At 37.6% G+C, this 21,989-nt stretch overlaps 1 protein-coding gene across 1 annotated transcript; it reads right to left on the bottom strand.

The window, feature by feature from the left end:
* Positions 1 to 1,379: 1,379 nt before the first annotated feature.
* On the bottom strand, positions 1,380 to 21,191 carry grap2a (GRB2 related adaptor protein 2a). The gene is made up of 8 exons (XM_029438631.1): positions 20,934 to 21,191; positions 9,944 to 10,099; positions 9,559 to 9,650; positions 8,991 to 9,110; positions 4,757 to 4,943; positions 3,962 to 4,054; positions 2,822 to 2,938; positions 1,380 to 1,986 (listed from the first exon to the last, which is right to left on the bottom strand). Exons 2-8 carry the CDS (start codon positions 10,019 to 10,021, stop codon positions 1,807 to 1,809), a joined length of 867 nt encoding a protein of 288 aa, XP_029294491.1. The 5' UTR covers positions 10,022 to 10,099; positions 20,934 to 21,191; the 3' UTR covers positions 1,380 to 1,806.
* Positions 21,192 to 21,989: the final 798 nt, after the last annotated feature.

The raw sequence follows: 21,989 nt of genomic DNA, 5'->3' as shown, positions 1-21,989 counted from the left end.
AGGAGACCCCGGGGAAGACCCAGGACTCTGTGGAGAGATTATATCTCCTCACTGGGAACGCCTCAGGATCCCCCAGTCGGAGCTGGAGGATGTGGCCCGGAGAAGGGAAGATTGGGGTTCCTTACTGGAGCTGCTGCCCCCGCGAGCCGATCCCGGATAAGCAGTAGACGATGGATGGATGGATGGATAATGGCAATTTTAGGGGAACATTTGTTGGGTCAGTTTGGTGGTGTGTTGAAGTTGTTCTCCTCAATGATGATGGTTGGATCTCCCTCTGTCTACATGTTGAAGTGTCCTTGAGCAACGCCATTAATGTGTGCATGTGTAATGAAAGCCACTTTGCTATAAAAGCACTATATATAATTGCAGCCCATTTACCATCAAACACTTGTCAATATGTCAGCCTGGATATGTCGTTAATGACAGATAAATTGAAGTTATATGGAGGCATTTATCGTGCTATAAACGATCGATGTCACCTTCGTCTTAGTTTCAAAAAACCTTGACAGAAATATAATCCTATAATGCTCTGAAACCTCACAGCACATAGCACAGAGCTTGACACAATAATTACAGTATGTTGAGAAAAGAGGCTGAAATATGGAGCATTTCAGATTGTGCAGAACTAAGTGTAACAAAATATTTGTTAGCTTTTCTCATCATTTTGCAAAAATGCTGACTTAAAGACTAAATTTAGATTTTTCATGTAATCTAAAAATGTCAAAGTTGTGAAAATGTTGTCATTGCATGGCACTAAATGATTCAATATAAAGAATGATAATGCTTCGCTACTGATGCATGTGTTCACTTGTTGATTTAGTTACTTGTAAAGACAATAATGTATTAAAAGGGTAAGGCAACATGAGTTAATGAGGAATGTTCATTTTTTTGGTAATTAAGACGCAGGAATGTAAATAACGGATGTTTTTACGGTATAAAACTAGCAACTGTTGTTGCCAGAATTTCACCATAAATATGGTAGAACCTTTTCTACTATTACAGTAAACAGACATTAGAACGGTTGGAGTTTGATTCCATATTTTACCATATAAATACAAGTTTTGACCATAGAAAGAAACATTGTTTTGCCATATAATTAACATGGAAATACCATAGTGCAGCTTTTATTTTGAAGGCTAACTTCACTCTCTTCAGGCTTTATTTTGGTTGGCTCTGGCTGCCCTTCCACCTCTGGACAAATTAAAATATAAATTAAAAAAACAGAATTTCTTTAATAAGTACATTTCTGGCTTCCATAGAAATAATAAAAACAATAAAATAATCTACTGTAGATTTTTAGGAAACAAAAAAATAAACCCTTTCATAGGAAGTCCTTAAAATGACTTTTCTTTCATCGTTCAGTAAATTTAAGCATGAAATCAGTGATTAAAAAAAAGAGTTTATTGCAAAAAAGTTACACGTTTATATTAAGCAATCAGACTTCTTAAAAAATCTGCAATTTCTTTTCACACAAAACTTGTTGTGGTATAAAATATGACTACACTTAAAACACGAGCAGAAACAGTTCATCAGCAGAGCGGCCAACGAGCATTTTGCAAATAAATACCTGCTGTCAGATTATACAAATACAAATGTTTTGTATCCCACCTGCAGCAGGTTTTAGGAAGTTCCTGTGGGTGTGTCTCTGCTCCTTTATATTTGAATATTATCTGAAAACACTAACTGACTCACAGTCGTTGATGAACATACGGTGCAGAGATTAGATGAGTCAGTGAGTCAGCACCTGCAGAGCGAGTCTGTGGACGTGTGCAGGCTCAGTATAAGTGCATCGCCTGTGGTGTTTTCTCAAAGCTGCAATGTGTAGTTGGCAGGAAACAGCCCGTTTTTCCCCCGCAGCCTCCCTTTCCACCACGACGCGTCAGAGCGATCCAGGACCTCGATGATGTCGCCGGCGCCGAAACCGAGTTCGTCTTCTTCTTCTGCTTTGAAGTCGTACAGTGCCTTCACCTGCAGCGTGGACGCCCTCTGGGGGACAGAAGAAGAAAAAATACTAAATCTTCTGCATTAAAGAGTGTTTTTTTAAACAGCCTTGTTGAAGTGTCAAAATGTTTTCCTCTAATTATTAGCTACAGAAGCCCGAGAGGCAAATAACTAACGTTGATCCATTTTCTAAATTGTTGTATTTTTATTTTTGTGTTTGTTGTTGTAATATTCATTTTTCCCCCGTGTTCTTACTACGACAACAAGCAGCCATGTTTTAATTTAACCGTGCACTCTAAACACAACGCACATGTTTTGTGTGTTAGCAAGTTATGTAACAACTACAAGTGTATTTTAATCTTTCATTGGGGAAAACATGAATACTTTTAGTCTTAGTGGCTAGTGGTGTACTTAAGCCCCTTGTGGCCAACATGAGTATTACAACAACAACTTTTTTTTCACCTGTTTCACGGCCGAAAAACAAATGAAGGAACTTAGAAACATTATCCTGTTCTTAAGTCGTAAACACTGGATCACCAGAATATTCTTTTCTCACTTGCTCCTCAGGGCTTCCGTAGAGTTTTGAATATGGAGTGAATGACAGTAACAAAAGTGGAAAATACAGTGACAATGCTAGTAATAAATTAAGTCATGTAAATACAAATAATTACAGAAATTAGGGAACAAAATAGGCACATAAACTCCTAATTTGAGGTAATAAATGGGAATTCGAGCACATGAACTACTTTTTAACTCAAGGATCTAAAATGATTATTATACTTTGAATATATTCGTGTTAGGGACTTTTAGTCAGAAAGTAATTTCAAGATTGGATTCTGGGAAATTGTTATATTTTTCGGGATGAAGCAGAGAAGCTGACCTGAGGCGGAGGCAAGGTTTCAGAAGTGCGATGGGGAGGAAAAGCAGGGCTGATGGGGCTGCTTCTTCCTGTGTGACCGATGGTGTGAGCTCGATCCTCCAGTCCTGCTCTCTTAGCCTGGAAAATAAACAATATTATATGAGACATAATATGGAGGAGAGCTGTGATTCCCCACTTGGGCTGACACATAAACACAAACCATTCACACCTACGGGCAATTCAGAGTCAACAATTAACCTAACCTGCTTGTCTTTGCACAGCCTGCTCTCCTAAAAATGAGGTTTCCATTCAACGAAACTGGATTGTTGAGTACGCTTCGAGGGAAACAGATTTTCTCCCGGATTATGTTTGTTTTTTGACGGATCACAAATACGTTTCTAATGGAATCGAGACCGCTGCTAGTATTTATGTGAAGCAAAAAGTCAACGTGGACTTATATAACATATTAACTCACGTCACGTACGCAACTTAAATTTGTGACGGGAAGCTGAAGACGTTGACTCGGCTCGTTTTCAAAGACACCAGACTCCATTGAAAAAAACAGTAATTTTACTTTGCAGAACATGGACGACGCTGGTGTACGCTGCCTCGATCAGTTAGTTAGTTAGTTTTATTGTGTGACTTTAGTGAATCAGAACTAACCCTTTAAAATAGTGGTTCTCAACCTGGGGGTCAGGACCCAAAAGAGGGTCGCAAGATCATTTCTGGGGGTACCCAGATGGTTGTGGAGAAAAAAACAAAAAACACATTTTAGACTGGGGAACGGCTTTTACATTACATCTCCTGCGCCAGTGACATCATTTTTCCTTAGAATAGATTTTATTAAGTTTATTTGTGAGATTCAAAGCGTGACATGGGGAGAGAAAAAGTCCAGGAACGCATCAAGAAGAATCCACAGTGACCGGATAACATCTCGATTGTACAACGTCTAACTGAAAGCTGTTCAAAGTAAACAAAACCAAACATAACTGTCGCAAACAACAACCTGTTTACTCTGCGGGCTCGCGACTCGAAAACATCTTTAAAACACCAGAGTAATAACATAAAACGTACACATGAACACATTAGGGACGCGTTTGCGTGCGGCTGATGAGAAGGAAACATCAGACTAATACAGAGAAACAGAGGTTAAGTGTTCACCAGCTGGCTGTGAGGCTGGTCTGAAGCTCTGCGCGGTGAAGCAACGACGGCTGCAGCCATGTTACGTTGTTCAGGCAAACTTCCCCTCTTCACCTAAAAAGGAAAGGAAACACATCGTGACATCAGGAACTACAGTCATTTCTATTTATATGTTCATAAAACTAAAATCTGATGTGTACGCCTTGTGGAGTAAAGGGAAGTAAAGACAAGTTATAATTACTTATCTAACTTCACATATTACAGTAAACAAGCACAACTTATTTAAGTTTGTCTTTAACTTCCGAAAAACTTCTTCTTTTACATGCGGGAAGTAAATAACTTTGGGTCATTACAGTATTAATAGTAATAAAAAACAGAAGAATTAAGAAAGACATTTTCTATTATTAAATAAAAATGAATGAATAAATCAATTTGCATAGAATCCAATCTATCTATTTCTTTTATTAATTTTAATTATTTGTTTATTTATTCAATTTGTTTCTTTTTTTAAAAGTGCTTTTCTATGTTTGACATTATTTTTGTTTAAATGGAAAAGAAGCAAAGACATTATCATGTTTGTCATCTTTGAATCATTCTTCACGATAAAAACATTTGAAACAAACATATAATATTATATATATATATATGTGGTTATAATATTATATTGTAACACTAGCAGACAAAAAACTGTAGTAGTAGAAATCTAAAAAAAGCAACCCACCCAAGTAGGTCACCGTGGCGTGGCCTTCTGCAACATTCACAAGTCTTGTTGACTGAAATATGTAAAGCAAATACAAATGAAAGCGAGTCTCTTACCGCCTGTGCGATGGGGGGGCTCCTGTCCGAGCTGCCGTCGTTGAGGTAGATCTCCCTGGTTTTAGAGATGGAGGTGGACTTGTAAAACTCCACCAGCTGGTTTAATGAGGTGAACTTCTCAGACCACAGGAAGTAATGTCCTTTGTTGTCTTTCATCACTCTAAAGTGCTGAACGTCGCTCTCATGCCTGAGGGAAGACAAAGCGTGCGCACAGAAACACGGCGTGAAGTTCAAAGCCACATTACAAGGTCGGCATTCTTCTAAAACTCTTTTATATACTGTACATATTCTTCTTACAGTAATTTATCCTATATTTATAGTATTGTTTTTGGGTATATTTATGTTGTATTTAGCTCTTATTTTTCTATTTTAATTTCTGTTATTATGTTTATCTATGTACCAATATAGCAAAACAATTATTCAATCATTATGTGAAAGACTTCTTGCCAATAAACCAAATTCTGATTTTTAGTTTTTATTCAAAATGACCATATATCAATTAATCACCATGTTTTTTCAACTTTTATTTTTGTTTTTTAAACATGTCTTATTCTACTTTTATCTAGTTTTAATTTTCTATTCTCTTGGCTCCTTAACGTCTTTTTAATTGTATGTAAATGTTCTTTAAATTGGTTTTCTTTTGCACTTTCTGTCGATGCATTTGATGTTTTATGTAAAGCACTTTGAATTGCCGTGTGGCTGAAATGTGCTGTATAAATATTATCTGAACATCTGAATATATAAAGGAAGGATTCATTATTCCAGAGGTTCGGCTGTTTCCTCGGCTGGATTGTCCTCTGCTGGTCAAAGGACAAAACTACATCAGGAGGTTAGAATATTCCCAGATCTCATTAATTATGTTTTATGTGTATGTACTCTCGACATCATAGATAAAAGAAGTTAAAAGCCACATCTCCAGTATGTATTTAAAAATGGCCGCTGTAGGACTTTTTTATTTTGCATCTCGTAAAGTCAAGGTGGATCCCAGATCTTCACATCATCCAGGATAAAACTTCCTATTTTTGACAACATAATTAATTTACAAACTATAAACAAAAGTCTATTTGGCCTAACGGTCGTATATACCAAAAATATGCAGAAGAGAAATGTATTTTCTATTTTATGAATAAATAATATACATACATATAATAAGTGTGCCCTCCAGCAGCATATGACCTCATGTCTTTATTTATTTCGACTCATTATACAAGGTTCAATATTAATGTCCCTACGCCCTCCATGCTTGGTTTGTGTATATTTTGTGGGGGGGGGGGGGGTGACAAGAAAGTATGCAAAATATGCAAACTCACAGAAAGGTAGCATAATGGCGCCGAAAAGCCTGCATAGTTTTTGTGCTGCACACACTTAACACAATTGTACCTATGAGTGAATTGAAGTGTAATTCTTTGTGTGTATTTATCTGTTTTAATTGTATGTTCGACATCGTTGGTCTTCAGCACAAAAGCAACAACGAATAGTCGAGAGTGGAGTTAAAGAAAGCCGTCCAGTGTGCAGAACTTTTTCTCTGGTGGTCTGAATATCTGCAGACACTCGGAGGTAAACTAACTCCACTTGTTTACTCTTCGCTGCTCCTGCAGCTGTCTCCTGGTTGTAAATATGTAAAAGTCTTGCAGCACGTTAGAGAAGCGAAGAGGGCGAGAGGATGAGTCAGAGTTTACCTCTTTTATATATAATGACGGGCGTCGAGGGGAAACTTCGGTTTACTGTTTGAGACGGTTAAATTACATGTAACTGATTTAAATCACATTTTTATGTGTTAAAACCACCAAATCCACAACTGGTCTAGTAATAATATTCTATATAATTTGAATATAATGTGATATAAAATGGAAAAAGGCCACAACATTTGTTCTGATTGGACGTACTTCTGTAGTAACAGTAACACTTGTTCAAAGACCAGGGAGCATCAAGATATATTGATGAGTTCAAAGACCAGGGAGCATCAAGATATATTGATGAGTTCAAAGACCAGAGAGCATCAAGATATATTGATGAGTTCAAAGACCAGGGAGCATCAAGATATATTGATGAGTTCAAAGACCAGGGAGCATCAAGATATATTGATGAGTTCAAAGACCAGGGAGCATCAAGATATATTGATGAGTTCAAAGACCAGGGAGCATCAAGATATATTGATGAGTTCAAAGACCAGAGAGCATCAAGATATATTGATGAGTTCAAAGACCAGGGAGCATCAAGATATATTGATGAGTTCAAAGACCAGGGAGCATCAAGATATATTGATGAGTTCAAAGACCAGGGAGCATCAAGATATATTGATGAGTTCAAAGACCAGAGAGCATCAAGATATATTGATGAGTTCAAAGACCAGGGAGAATCAAGATATATTGATGAGTTCAAAGACCAGAGAGCATCAAGATATATTGATGAGTTCAAAGACCAGGGAGAATCAAGATATATTGATGAGTTCAAAGACCAGGGAGAATCAAGATATATTGATGAGTTCAAAGACCAGAGAGCATCAAGATATATTGATGAGTTCAAAGACCAGGGAGCATCAAGATATATTGATGAGTTCAAAGACCAGGGAGCATCAAGATATATTGATGAGTTCAAAGACCAGGGAGCATCAAGATATATTGATGAGTTCAAAGACCAGGGAGCATCAAGATATATTGATGAGTTCAAAGACCAGGGAGCATCAAGATATATTGATGAGTTCAAAGACCAGGGAGCATCAAGATATATTGATGAGTTCAAAGACCAGGGAGCATCAAGATATATTGATGAGTTCAAAGACCAGGGAGCATCAAGATATATTGATGAGTTCAAAGACCAGAGAGCATCAAGATATATTGATGAGTTCAAAGACCAGGGAGCATCAAGATATATTGATGAGTTCAAAGACCAGGGAGCATCAAGATATATTGATGAGTTCAAAGACCAGGGAGCATCAAGATATATTGATGAGTTCAAAGACCAGGGAGCATCAAGATATATTGATGAGTTCAAAGACCAGGGAGCATCAAGATATATTGATGAGTTCAAAGACCAGGGAGCATCAAGATATATTGATGAGTTCAAAGACCAGAGAGCATCAAGATATATTGATGAGTTCAAAGACCAGGGAGCATCAAGATATATTGATGAGTTCAAAGACCAGGGAGCATCAAGATATATTGATGAGTTCAAAGACCAGGGAGCATCAAGATATATTGATGAGTTCAAAGACCAGGGAGCATCAAGATATATTGATGAGTTCAAAGACCAGGGAGCATCAAGATATATTGATGAGTTCAAAGACCAGGGAGCATCAAGATATATTGATGAGTTCAAAGACCAGGGAGCATCAAGATATATTGATGAGTTCAAAGACCAGAGAGCATCAAGATATATTGATGAGTTCAAAGACCAGGGAGAATCAAGATATATTGATGAGTTCAAAGACCAGAGAGCATCAAGATATATTGATGAGTTCAAAGACCAGGGAGAATCAAGATATATTGATGAGTTCAAAGACCAGAGAGCATCAAGATATATTGATGAGTTCAAAGACCAGGGAGAATCAAGATATATTGATGAGTTCAAAGACCAGGGAGAATCAAGATATATTGATGAGTTCAAAGACCAGAGAGCATCAAGATATATTGATGAGTTCAAAGACCAGGGAGCATCAAGATATATTGATGAGTTCAAAGACCAGGGAGCATCAAGATATATTGATGAGTTCAAAGACCAGGGAGCATCAAGATATATTGATGAGTTCAAAGACCAGGGAGCATCAAGATATATTGATGAGTTCAAAGACCAGGGAGCATCAAGATATATTGATGAGTTCAAAGACCAGGGAGCATCAAGATATATTGATGAGTTCAAAGACCAGGGAGCATCAAGATATATTGATGAGTTCAAAGACCAGAGAGCATCAAGATATATTGATGAGTTCAAAGACCAGGGAGCATCAAGATATATTGATGAGTTCAAAGACCAGGGAGCATCAAGATATATTGATGAGTTCAAAGACCAGGGAGCATCAAGATATATTGATGAGTTCAAAGACCAGGGAGCATCAAGATATATTGATGAGTTCAAAGACCAGAGAGCATCAAGATATATTGATGAGTTCAAAGACCAGGGAGCATCAAGATATATTGATGAGTTCAAAGACCAGAGAGCATCAAGATATATTGATGAGTTTCGGTGCAATTCATTTACAGTAAAAACACAAATGCTACAGAGTTTTTTTACTCACTTGACAGAGATGGAGAAGTCTCCCGGGGAACTCTGACACCCTCGGATCACAAAGTCTCCCACGTCTTTGTGCCGGAGGACTTCCTCTGCAGTGCTGCGACTGGCGTTCTCCTTAAACCACCTGAACACACACACACACACACACAGGATATAATGGTGCCGCTTATCTAGTAAACCACACACACCCAGTGCCACATACCACACACGGTTCCTGGTCTCTTATGAAAGGGAACATTTAAGTTTAGAATGAATCGAGTCAAATTTAAAGAGGCAAAAACATTTTAGTTGTAGTTTAGTTTTATCTGCAATCCTGTTGCAAAATTAGCAACTGGTGTTGCTATGATATTTGGATATTAAAAAGGTTTGCACAAGTAGATTTGTCCTTTCAAACGATCAGGGCTGCAACTAACGGTTATTTTCATTAACGCTTAATGTGCCGGTTATTTTCTGGACTAATCAATTAATCATTCGGTCTATAAAATCTATAAATATAAATATAAAATGCCCTGTTTTGTCCAAGATATTCAGTTTAATATGATATAAGACAGATAAGGCCTCATGTCTCTCACCTTGGAGTCTGCATCTCAATGTAGTTTTGCGGGATATATCCTTCCTGCCCGTTCATCTCTGCTTTATACCACTCGTCTTGTGGGCTCAAAATCTGAGGAGAAACAAAATGTGGTTTATTGCCATATTGCCAGAGAAAGTAAAATGTTAAAATAAGAGTAAATATAAAAAAATATTATAGAAACTATAAAAATATATATAATAAAATATGGAAAAATGTGTACAAGAAAAATGTATCTACAAAAAAGAAAATACATAAAGGAATATGATTAAAAGTGCAGTTTTAGAAGTAACATTAAATAAATACAAAAAAATAGTAAAGATATCCCACGAAGGTAATAAAACATTTTGAAGACAACATAACATAAACATAAATCATCCACTGACCTTCAGTACGTCGCTCTTTCTGAAGCTGAGCTCGTCGTCTGCTGTTGCAGCAAAATCATATTTCCCTCTGGCCTCCATCGTGGACCGGCTGAAGTATCCGAAAAGTAACGAAGAAAAGGAGCAAAGAGACGATCAGCGAGTCCAAGACACGCGTTTCTATGCAGGGAGAGGAAATTTTAAAATGTCAATATTAAATCTGCAGTTTCTCAAGGACATTCAAAAGTTATGATTTCATATTGCAGTTAAATCCGTACAATATGCGTCTGAAACAATAATAATATAAGCTTTATTTGTATAGCAACAAGAGGAAGACAAACGTATAGATTATGTGTTTTCTAAAAGCAAAAGGTCTCATTGACTTACTATGGAAGAATATTAATCAACAGGATTGGGGAGTTACTCATTATTATTATTATTAATTGGGTGGAAAGTTTTAATACATTTATCTATTTCTTGAATTTATTTATTTATTTTATGTGATTGCTAACACCTGATGACCGATATCTGTCTCGTTTTATGTTAGTGACTTCTTTTTAATGGTGTATTTTATCTGTTGGATGTTGTGTGGAGACATTTGCCCAATAAATAATCTTGAATGAAGTATAAAATGGGGAGAATATCACAATACAGTGTAAGTTATCGCAAAGCATCAAAGCTTCACATTTCTAGACCGGCAATGTAATACAAGACAATATTGTTCAAGTATAAACACACAGCTTTTGAAGTCTGGATCTTAAATCTTAAATATGGTGATATGGTGGTAAACTATTTATTTAAATTAATAAATCATGGCTGCTTGCCTTTTCTCAAATAAAATAATTATTTATATCCTGCACAGCTTATAACCTTTTTACTCTTTCAGTATTTTATACCTGTGTTGTTCCTGTTCTTACTCTTTTCATACTTTTATATTGAAATGTTATTTTATAATGTGTTTCTTTTGCACTTTGTCTTGATGCTTTTAATGTTTATTTGTTATAAAGCACTGAACGTATGAAATGTGCTATGTAAATAAACTTGCCTTGCTTTAATTTTCTTGTTTTCTTAATTTTAATGTTCTCCCCTCTCCTTTTTTCAGCTCTGTAGGTGTGTGCGCACGTGTAGGTGTGTGCGCACGTGTAGGTGTGTCAGCTGCGAAGCCCCGCCCTTCGCAAAACGGAGCGAAGGAGAGACAGTACAAACTGAAACGTGCACATAAATTAGATCAATAGCTTAAGCGTTTAGTTTATTTAATAAAAGAGACCTGCCAATGTGAAAAGTGAGTTGTGAATAAAAAATATATAATTGTTTTAATTCGAGAAAAAAAACCCATCTTGAATTTCAGACAGGCCGCGCCCCTCCAAGACAATGGTAGGGGAAACACGGAATATATATATATATATATACACACACGAGTGCATGTTAGACAGAAATCTTGCTGATTTGTGATACTTCACAGCTGTGGTTTGAAGAGAGTCACAAGATTATTTTCAGGAAGTCACAAGATGATTATAAAACTGACAACATTAAAACATTAAAATTATAAGTTTGCCTTCAAAGTCATGTCTTAACAAAATGTTCTAAGTTCTTACTCTTGTCAAATCAAAACTTTAATTTATGTAGCATATTTTGTTTTACATGCCACTGACAGAATATTAAAAGACTAGTGACATTTGCTTTCTTAATGAGAGAAAAATAAAATAATACATTTCACTCTCATGTCTCATGTAATTTGACTGATATTGCATTTGTGATATGATTCACGATATTGGAGGGAATGATAAGTTTTGCATCATTATTCTTGTTTTTTATTGAAAACCAAATTAAAATGATGATGGTGGGATGGTTTTGAGGATTGTGGCAAACTAAGATTTATAAATAAATATATTAATATTGCTCCTCCTGAGATTTGGATATTGCACTAATCCATATATCGCGACTTCTATAGAATTTAGATTAATTGTTCAGCCCTAGAATAAAATAATCCAAAAAACAACATTAGGGTTAATAAAAGTTAAATAAAATGCATTTAAATCATAAAATAGACATACAAGGATTTTAGACATTTAAATCTAAGTACACGTGCACAGGACGCAACATTTCTTACACAAAAGTCTAAATATATAAGACTTCTGATTTTTTAGATATGTATGTTAGGGAACAGGATGTTGACTAAACACAAATATTAAACACAAACACAAACGTTATTCCAGTTAACTATTAAATAATTCAGTTCCTGGTGATTATTACACAGTAATGTGTGCGGTCATTTGTGACGCAGCTGTTGACATGAATGATTGGAAATGACATGTGAAGAGTAAAAGAACTGGAAATTCACTTGTAATCTAATTTTAAATTCGGAAGAGTCACAACAGCCTTATTAACTGTTTACAGATAAACAAACAGGACAGGAATGAAGAGAACAACATTCGTAATTATCCAAATTAAAGAGTTAAACTTCTGGAAGAGTTGAATTAATTCAGGATTTGAATCCCATGACAGCAGCAACTGTATCGGTGCTACTTTTGGTTATTTTCCCACAGATATGAATAAAGTTTTCACTCTGTTTGGGGTTACGCAGTGAAGGATGTGGTGAAGTAAACTAACTCTATGTGCAGCTGTAGAGCGCTTTGCAAGCTTACAACTTCTTTGAACTTAAGTACCGTAGGAGAAGAATTACTGCTGTAAAATACCCGCTGTATTCCCTTTACCCAGGGGGCAAACAAACGTCCCTTAATAAAAACATTCATCATCTTTTAATCTACGCACACTGATCCTAAAGATAGGCTACTTTATGTAACAATTAACATGTATTAATTGATTTGTATTGCAATTTGTTAACGGATTTTAACGTAACTGCCTATAACAGTCTGTGGACTGACTTCTGTGTGAAGGACTCGGGACGGTTTTGCTGGGAAAATCCAAAGGATGTTATATAATGCACGCTCCACTAAAGTCTTACATCATGGAATACATCAATGAAACTATTCTGGTCCAAGTATTTGAAGTCGTGGGTGGTTTGTTTTGGCCAGCCTAGCATAACCAACAGGACAGGTTTGAAGTTTTATTATTTCTCGATTAATCGATTCGATGGGACACCTGGAGAGGCGTGATTGGGAGGAACGGCCTCCCTGATCTAAACCCGAACGGTCGTTTGTTGTTGGACTTCTGTGCTAGTCATGGAATGGCCATAACAAACACCATGTTCGAACATAAGGATGCTCATAAGTGCACGTGGTACCAGAGCACCCTAGGCCAAAGGTCAATGATCGATTTTGTGATCGTATCATTTGATCTGAGGCCGCATGTTTTGGACACTCAGGTGAAGAGAGGGGCGGAGCTGTCAACTGATCAGCATCTGGTGGTGAGTTGGATCAAGGGGTGGGGGAAGACTCTGGATAGACCTGGTAAGCCCAAACGGGTAGTGCGGGTGAACTGGGAACGTCTGGAGGAAGACCCTGTCCGGGAGATCTTCAACTCACACCTCCGGCGGAGCTTTTTAGACATCCCTGTGGAGGTTGGGGGCATTGAACATGAGTGGGCGATGTTCAAAACCTCTATTGCTGAAGCTGCGGTGAGGAGCTGTGGTCTCAAGGTCTTAGGTACCTCAAGAGGTGGTAACCCTCGAACACCGTGGTGGACCCCGGTGGTCAGGGAAGCTGTTCAACTGAAGAAGGAGTCCTTCCGGGTTATGTTATCCGGGAGGACTCTGGAAACAGTTCCAGGTTGCCGACGGACTCGAAGGGTGGAGAAGTTCGGAGAAGCTATGGAGAAGGATTTTCGGTCGGCACCAAGGTGCTTCTGGAAAACCGTCCGGAACCTCAGGAGGGGGAAGCGGGGAACCATCCAAGCTGTGTACAGCAAGGGTGGGACCCTGCTGACTTCGACTGAGAAGGTTATCGGGCGGTGGAAGGAGCACTTTGAGGAACTCCTGAATCCGACTAACACGCCCTCTATGGTAGAGGCAGAGCTGGAAGCTGATGGGGGACCATCGTCAATTTCCCTGTTGGAAGTCACTAAGGTAGTCAAACAACTCCACAGTGGCAAAGCCGCAGGGGTTGATGAGATCCGTCCAGAAATGCTGAAGGCTTTGGGTGTTGAGGGGCTGTCTTGGTTGACACGCCTCGTCAACATTGCGTGGAAGTCTGGGACAGTGCCTAGGTGTTGGCAGACCGGGTGGTGGTTCCCCTATTTAAAAAGGGGGACCAGAGAGTGTGTGCCAACTACAGGGGTATCACACTTCTCAGCCTCCCCGGTAAAGTCTACTCCAAGGTGCTGGAAAGGAGGGTTCGGCCGGTAGTCGAACCTCTGATTGAAGAGGAACAATGCGGATTCCGTCCTGGACGTGGAACAACGGACCAACTCTTCACTCTCGCAAGGATCCTGGAGGGGGCCTGGGAGTACGCCCAACCGGTCTACCTGTGTTTTGTGGATCTGGAGAAGGTGTATGACCGGGTCCCCCGGGTGATACTGTGGGAGGTGCTGCGGGTGTATGGGGTGAGGGGGTCACTTCTGAGGGCCATCCAATCCCTGTACGCCCAAAGCGAGAGTTGTGTCCAGATACTCGGCAGTAAGTCGGACTTGTTCCCAGTGAATGTTGGCCTCCGCCAGGGCTGCGCTTTATCACCAATCCTGTTCGTGATTTTCATGGACAGGATATCGAGGCGTAGTCGTGGAGGAGAGGGGTTGCAGTTCGGTGGCCTGATGATCTCATCACTGCTCTTTGCAGATGATAATGAGATTGAGATGAGCGAGAGATTGGCCGGAGAATCGGAGCAGCGGGGGCTGTATTACATTCTCTTTACCACACTGTTGTGACGAAAAGAGAGCTGAGCCAGAAGGCAAAGCTCTGGATCTTCCAGGCGATCTTCGTTCCTACCCTCACCTATGGTCATGAAGGCTGGGTCATGACCGAAAGAACGAGATCACGGGTACAAGCGGCCGAAATGGGTTTTCTCAGACGGGTGGCTGGCGTCTCCCTTAGAGATCCGTGAGAGACTCGGAGTAGAGCCGCTGCTCCTTTGCGTTGAAAGGAGCCAGTTGAGGCGGTTCGGGCATCTAGCAAGGATGCCACCTGGCCGCCTCCCTACGGAGGTGTTCCAGGCACGTCTAGCTGGGAAGAGACCCCGGGGAAGACCCAGGACTCGGTGGAGGGACTATATCTCCTCACTGTTCTGGGAACGCCTCGGGATCCCCCAGTTGGAGCTGGCGGATGTGGCCCGGAGAAGGGAAGTTTGAAAACAAAAACAGTTTGAAACAGCGTCCTGCAGAAAGAATTCCTGGAGTTCAAGGAAAGACATCAACATTTTTAAAGATTTGGACAACTCTTACAATGTTGCAAAAGCTGAGAAAGAGGCGTTCAGCCAGCAGAATATCGCTTTGCGACATGAGATTCAGCAGTTGCACGAATGGCTCCAGAATGAAAAAGCTTTGTGTGAAATGCACGCCGCAACTAAAGCATTGAATGAAGACACGAGCCGTGAAAAGGCCCTGATCCGAGCAAACGGCGATCTTCGACTCAAGACTCAGGAGTTCAACAACAAACTCCAGGGAGAAAGCATTTTGGCCGACATCCACGATTCCCTAAAAGTGGAGAAAACCGCCCTGAAACAGCAGAATGACACTCTTCACAAAGACCAAAGAAAACATTCTTAATTATTGAGTAATAAAAAGTTAATCAACAAACGTTGTAAGTGTCCAATGTAAATGTACCTTATGAGTTTCCATTTTTATATTTATTGATTGCAATGTTTGCATAAATGACGGTTGTTCACTACTCTAACGTTACAGTATCTACCGCTGTCTTTAACAGCTGTCTTGTTCTGGTAGATCTTTTGATGATCATTTTATTGTTCAGCTCATTAGTCCAGCTTCTAAATGTTGAACAAAACAAAGCTTTGATCAACATTTCTTAACAAAATAATTCATCAATAATAATATTAATTAATAAGGGTCTTGGTTATTATTCGCTGTCTTTTATTTCCTTGTATTATTTTCAAGGAACTACTCTCACACTCAACATGCGAACTTAAACAGGTTTATGCGTGAATGTTTGGTATGAACTATGTGTGTATGTGCATTGTGACGTTAGCAAGTGAGTTGTGTGCTTAAGCGGCTTTGAGCCCAAGACAAATTTCCCAGTGGGAAAATAGAGAGCTGCAAGAATGAGTCCTAAATCCTGGGAAGGTACGTTTGTGGTTCGAAGCCTGAAATAAGGTCTGTGGTTAACACAAACTTAATAGATTTTAACCATTTGTTCATCGACATAAAATCAGTCAGCAAATACGCCACTTGTGAATTTCTGAAGCTTATTTTGTTATGGTGGGGAAAAGGTGTGAGGACCCAAACGCAGAGCGGCAGACGAGGGTTTTAACAAAAAGTGAGGAAGCACGGGGAGGCCGTAGAACAAAGCACATCAGGTAACATCGACGAACAGACAAGGAACAATGGGACAGACAGGTATATATAGACATGGTTGAAGTCATGCGACTGTGGTGTACTTTAGCTTCTTTCTTTTTTACTTTTAGCAATTGAATTTACGCTTCAAAAATCATAAAAGTGTCGTTAATATGTGGTGATTATCCTGTTGAACAAAATGCGCAGGTATCATAAACGTTTGTTTGCCACAGAGTTTTTTTTCTGTAATAATCAAAAATCCAACAGAAAATTCCCTTTTTGTTGAGTGAACCAGTGTGGCGCTAACTTCCGGGTGTCGGCCTATAATGTATATATATATATATATATATATATATATATATATGCTTCATCCCTGCAGCACTCTATAAAGTATCTTATCTTATTCTCTGTGCCACAAAACAAGAATACACAGACGCTTTATAGCAGTGGTTCCACAACTTTTAATTATATTTTTATCTGTTGGCCTATATCTCTGGATTTCATTCATTTTTTGAAAATTCACCCATAGCGATCATCACCAAGATGGAGCCTTGGTGTACACCACAAGAAACAGATGTTATTTACATCCCTAATGCATATGTCACAGGTACTGCAGGGGGGTCGGAAAATACTTTGTAGATAAAGCACATTTTAGGAGATATGTATGTTAGGGAACAGGATGTTGAATAAATACAAATATTAAACACAAACACAAACGTTATTCCAGTTAACTATTAAATAATTCAGTTCCTGGTGATTATTACACAGTAATGTGTGTGGTCATTTGTGACGCAGCTGTTGACATGAATGATTGGAAATGACATGTGAAGAGTAAAAGAACTGGAAATTCACTTGTAATCTAATTTTAAATTCGGAAGAGTCACAACAGCCTTATTAACTGTTTACAGATAAACAAACAGGACAGGAATGAAGAGAACAACATTCGTAATTATCCAAATTAAAGAGTTAAACTTCTGGAAGAGTTGAATTAATTTAGGATTTGAATCCCATGACAGCAGCAACTGTATCGGTGCTACTTTTGGTTATTTTCCCACAGATATGAATAAAGTTTTCACTCTGTTTGGGGTTACGCAGTGAAGGATGTGGTGAAGTAAACTGACTCTATGTGCAGCTGTAGAGCGCTTTGCAAGCTTACAACTTCTTTGAACTTAAGTACCGTAGGAGAAGAATTACTGCTGTAAAATACCCGCTGTATTCCCTTTACCCAGGGGGCAAACAAACGTCCCTTAATAACAACATTCATCATCTTTTAATCTACGCACACTGATCCTAAAGATAGGCTACTTTATGTAACAATTAACATGTATTAATTGATTTGTATTGCAATTTGTTAACGGATTTTAACGTAACTGCCTATAACAGTCTGTGGACTGACTTCTGTGTGAAGGACTCGGGACGGTTTTGCCGGGAAAATCCAAAGGATGTTATATAATGCACGCTCCACTAAAGCGCTAACAGTTTGTGGCTAACGTAGCAAAATAGGCCTACTTTCTTTAGTGGATAATGTTCACGTCTGATAAATTAGCTTGCCGTTTGCAAATTAATTTATCAGCTAACCATAAGTAGCAACCAGCGGCAGATCCATGCATCGTAGCTAAAGTTACAGCTAGCTAGTCTTATCTTGCTTGGTAGCTAACGCTAGTAATGCTAGTCTATCTGAGTGAATGCTAGCTTGCCAAATTACAAATTATCCATGATACTAAAGATGTTGATTTTAACCAACTATAAATGTTGTAATGGTACAAAGGAAAGGTGTATAATTAACCATTTATTTTTATCAGCCGAGAGCGATGCAAGGTAGAGACGACCAACTGTCTGACCGTAAGCTAAGCTAAGGTTAGCCAGCTAGCTTGAATACGCGACATTTGATCGTTACGTTAGCTGATAAAGTAAATTGCGGCAAAATAGTTTGTATCATAGAGGCAATGGTCCAAATAAAATATAAGAACATTACAGATAGTAGACTAGCATTATTCTAAATATGATATATGATTGTAATGTAATGTCACTTTTCGAACCTTTAAGATAAACTGAATGCACTTTTATCTTTTCGAGGGTAGAAGACAGACCTCTTAAACATCAAGTTTACTGAAGGATAAAAAGCTTTTATCACTGTAAATTAATAATAATAATATATATATACATAATGTAAGCTGGTTTTAAGGTGTATAAATGAATGTACTTTGATCCCTGCACACTTTTACATGAAACAGCTTCGTTCTCAGTATAGTGTCAACTGCTGACTATGTGTTTAAATGCATAAATAAATAAAAGGGGAAATCAAGTATAATTTTAGTACCGAGCTGTTCCTGCATGACTTCAGGGACTTTTTTGTATTCTTATCTTTAATATCTAGCTCACGCCTCCTCTGCTTTAGTCAACATTGAATGATTTAGATTACAATCAACTTCCCCATGATAACAGCAACAAGAGCACTCTTTCAGAAGTTGGGAAAGCTGGACCGGATGCCATTGATGACTCACTGACAGTAATTGTTCAAACATGAGTCCAACACATTATTGCTTTTTCAAAACTTTGCATTTGGCTGTGTTATGTGTTGGAAATACAAATTAGAAGTGGGAATACATCAATGAAACTATTCTGGTCCAAGTATTTGAAGTCCTGGGTGGTTTGTTTTGGCCAGCCTAGAATAACCAACACGGCAAGTTTGAAATTTTATTATTTCTCGATTAATCAATTAGTTGTTTGGTCTATAAAATTATGAAGAATGTTGACCTTTGTTTCCTAAAGCTCAAATGTCTTTTCTCCTTATACATATTCAGTTAATTGTCATAGATGAGTAAAGAAACCAGAACATATTCACATTTAAGAAGGTAGAATCAGAGAATTTAGTCTCAAACAGATTAATGGATTATCAGGATAGTGGGTGTTTCATTTAATTGATGACAACTAATTGATAATAAATTATCAAAAAATTATAATTTTACGTAACAAATGTACTTTTTTTTTAACCCAAACCACTGCCTTCTTCCAAACCTAGTATTTTGTTTGTATTCACAATATTAACATGTGTTTAATACTGTGACTGTGACACTAGGATACAACCACAAAAGCGCATGACGAGTGGTGTCTGTAGACTACTTAAAAGACTTATTGTGCTTCAGTTATATTTGTAATATTCATTTTTTCTTTTAAAATCTCTGAATTGTCTTGCTTTGGCCTTATTACTTAAAAATTACAATTTACTGTTACATATTATATTTTGTGATTTATATTGTGTTGACTAATGTGTAAGCAGTATTTTACAGTAGTAGCTGGTCATGGTGGAGCTAGTTTTAACTAATGTATATACAGTTAGTGCATCATTATTAATCTAATGTAAAATCAGAATCTATCACACAACAACACAACACATCTGCATAGGCAATTCTTTTTTGAGGGAAACTTAATTTTGTCACGGAATACGTTTGTTTTTCGACGTATAATAAATACGTTAGTTATGTAACGCACATAACATACATAACTTAAGTTATGTAACAACACTTATTTTATCCCAGACAATGGATTTTACTAAACCTAACCAAGTTTTGTTTCAATTCACAACGTTAACCATGTGTTTAACCGCAACAGTAATCCGCGACCAAACGGAGAAAATATAATTGGCGGATTAAACTCACAATATGTATTTTTCTGCCACTAGGGGGCTCTTAATTCTGTGTGTCTTGGTGAAGTAGCATGGGATCTTCTCCTGGTTGGGATTCCTTCATTGTTACCACAGAGGTCTCCTCTTCTCCAAAACAAACAGACCCTCTGATTTCATTTGGTTAAAACTCTGAATAAAACTTTTCAAATCCGAGTTTCTAAACGCTGTTCGGCTGCAGCTAACGTTTGCTCAGCTTGTTTCTCTAATTAAGATCCAGACGTCCAATGACAATAATCCGCCATCCGGGTTAAAATAAATAGTTAAAAACGAAAGTATATTGTAAAAATGTGGCGTTTTTAGACATTTTAATGTGGAAAAGTTAAATATTATAAGAGTTAGTTGCAGCAGTAACCACAGGGTGCAGAGAGGTGGATGTGTTTGCAGAGAAGGACAGCTTGACATGAGGTCACTCAGACCAAACATTGACCTTTGACCTCTCTGGTGACAGACATGCTTGGATCTCCACTGATTTACACAGAACATAAACATATTTCTTTGAACTAATGAGATTATGAAAGATTTGTATTAAATAATATGACCTCCTTTAATCAACAATAGCTTTCAAAACCACTTCCCCAAACTGAAGGGAGTAAAGACATGCGGCTGAGGAACAAACAAGCCAAATCAAACAGATCCATATAAAACATTATAATGAGTTTGAAAAGCCAGATTATTATGTTTAATGTAATGTTGGGTGTTATAGATGCAGCAGAGGGCTTCATCCAGTTTTAAAAAACAACAGTATAATGTAAAAAATGCTGTTATTATACTGTTATTATATGTTTCATATATATTGTTACATTGAACGTGATAGAGAAGTGAGAGATAAAGAGGAAGAGGAAGAGAACTAACTCAAATTCATTTTTTTTTACAAGGATGTTTGGTGTCAATAAAGTTTTTCTGATATTTAATCAACATTGTTTAGCTTACCTTTCCTCCTCTCCGGAGTGGAGTTCAACGTGCGCGGTGTTTTATTCTAAGGCTGTCCTCTTCTCCGTCCGAAGTGTGAACACAGCAGCATATTTAAAGATTTTAACATTAATTTGCATAAACAAATAAAAGTCCTGGTTTGTGTGAGAGGGATGTTGTTCTTGCTCTGTTGGCTGGATGAAGTCGAGTGAACACGGATGATTTATGAGCTCTGTGTGCCTCTGCTGCTCTGTGCGCTCTGATGCCTCTGATACAAGTACCAGCCACGGAGTGCGTTAAATGTCACTTCCGCCCCTATTTTCAAAATAAAACTCTGCTAGGCGGACAAGTTTCCAAAAAATAAAATTAAATGGGGGGGGGGGTATTTACTTTCTTGCCAAGAGTTAGCCTAGATAAGATTGATTCATTTGAATATAACAGATTGAAATGAAAAATAAATGTGGCATTATGAAATAGAAGTAGTCCTGTGAAAAACGTAAAAAATAAAAGCCTTTTCTACTTATTTATTAATCATTTAACTATATTAACTTATATATATATATATATATATATATATATATATATATATATATATATATATATATATATATACATATATTTATTAATATATTTATTGCCTGATTTATTCATTTTTATAGCCATATTTAGCCTATTATTTATTAAACTATATTGACTAATGTATACATTTATATTAACATTTATTTATTTATGTAATTATTTACCTACAGAATATTGACTTAAATGGCATTCCATTAATCAATGGACTTTAACTATTTGCATATTCATAAATTCTGGATTTTTTAAGTGAAAACTGAATATATTTAATAAAATAAAAATAAAAGATTGTTAATCAAACTTTTTAGTGGAAAAAACAAATCGGACACAAAATTATTATTACAAGGAGAGTCATTTTGATGTTCTCAAACAGATCTAGTTGTTTAAATTTAAACTTTTTGATAATTCTTGTAGACTCTCTTTGTGTCTGGATGTAGATCTTATGAATTAATATAGTTATGTATCCTTTGTCATTTTTGGACATTTTATTAAAAAGTATTG

The sequence above is a fragment of the Cottoperca gobio genome, chromosome 8 (assembly GCF_900634415.1).
Source record: "Cottoperca gobio chromosome 8, fCotGob3.1, whole genome shotgun sequence".
NCBI lineage: Eukaryota > Metazoa > Chordata > Actinopteri > Perciformes > Bovichtidae > Cottoperca > Cottoperca gobio.
This window is presented reverse-complemented; position numbering and strand designations above follow the sequence as displayed.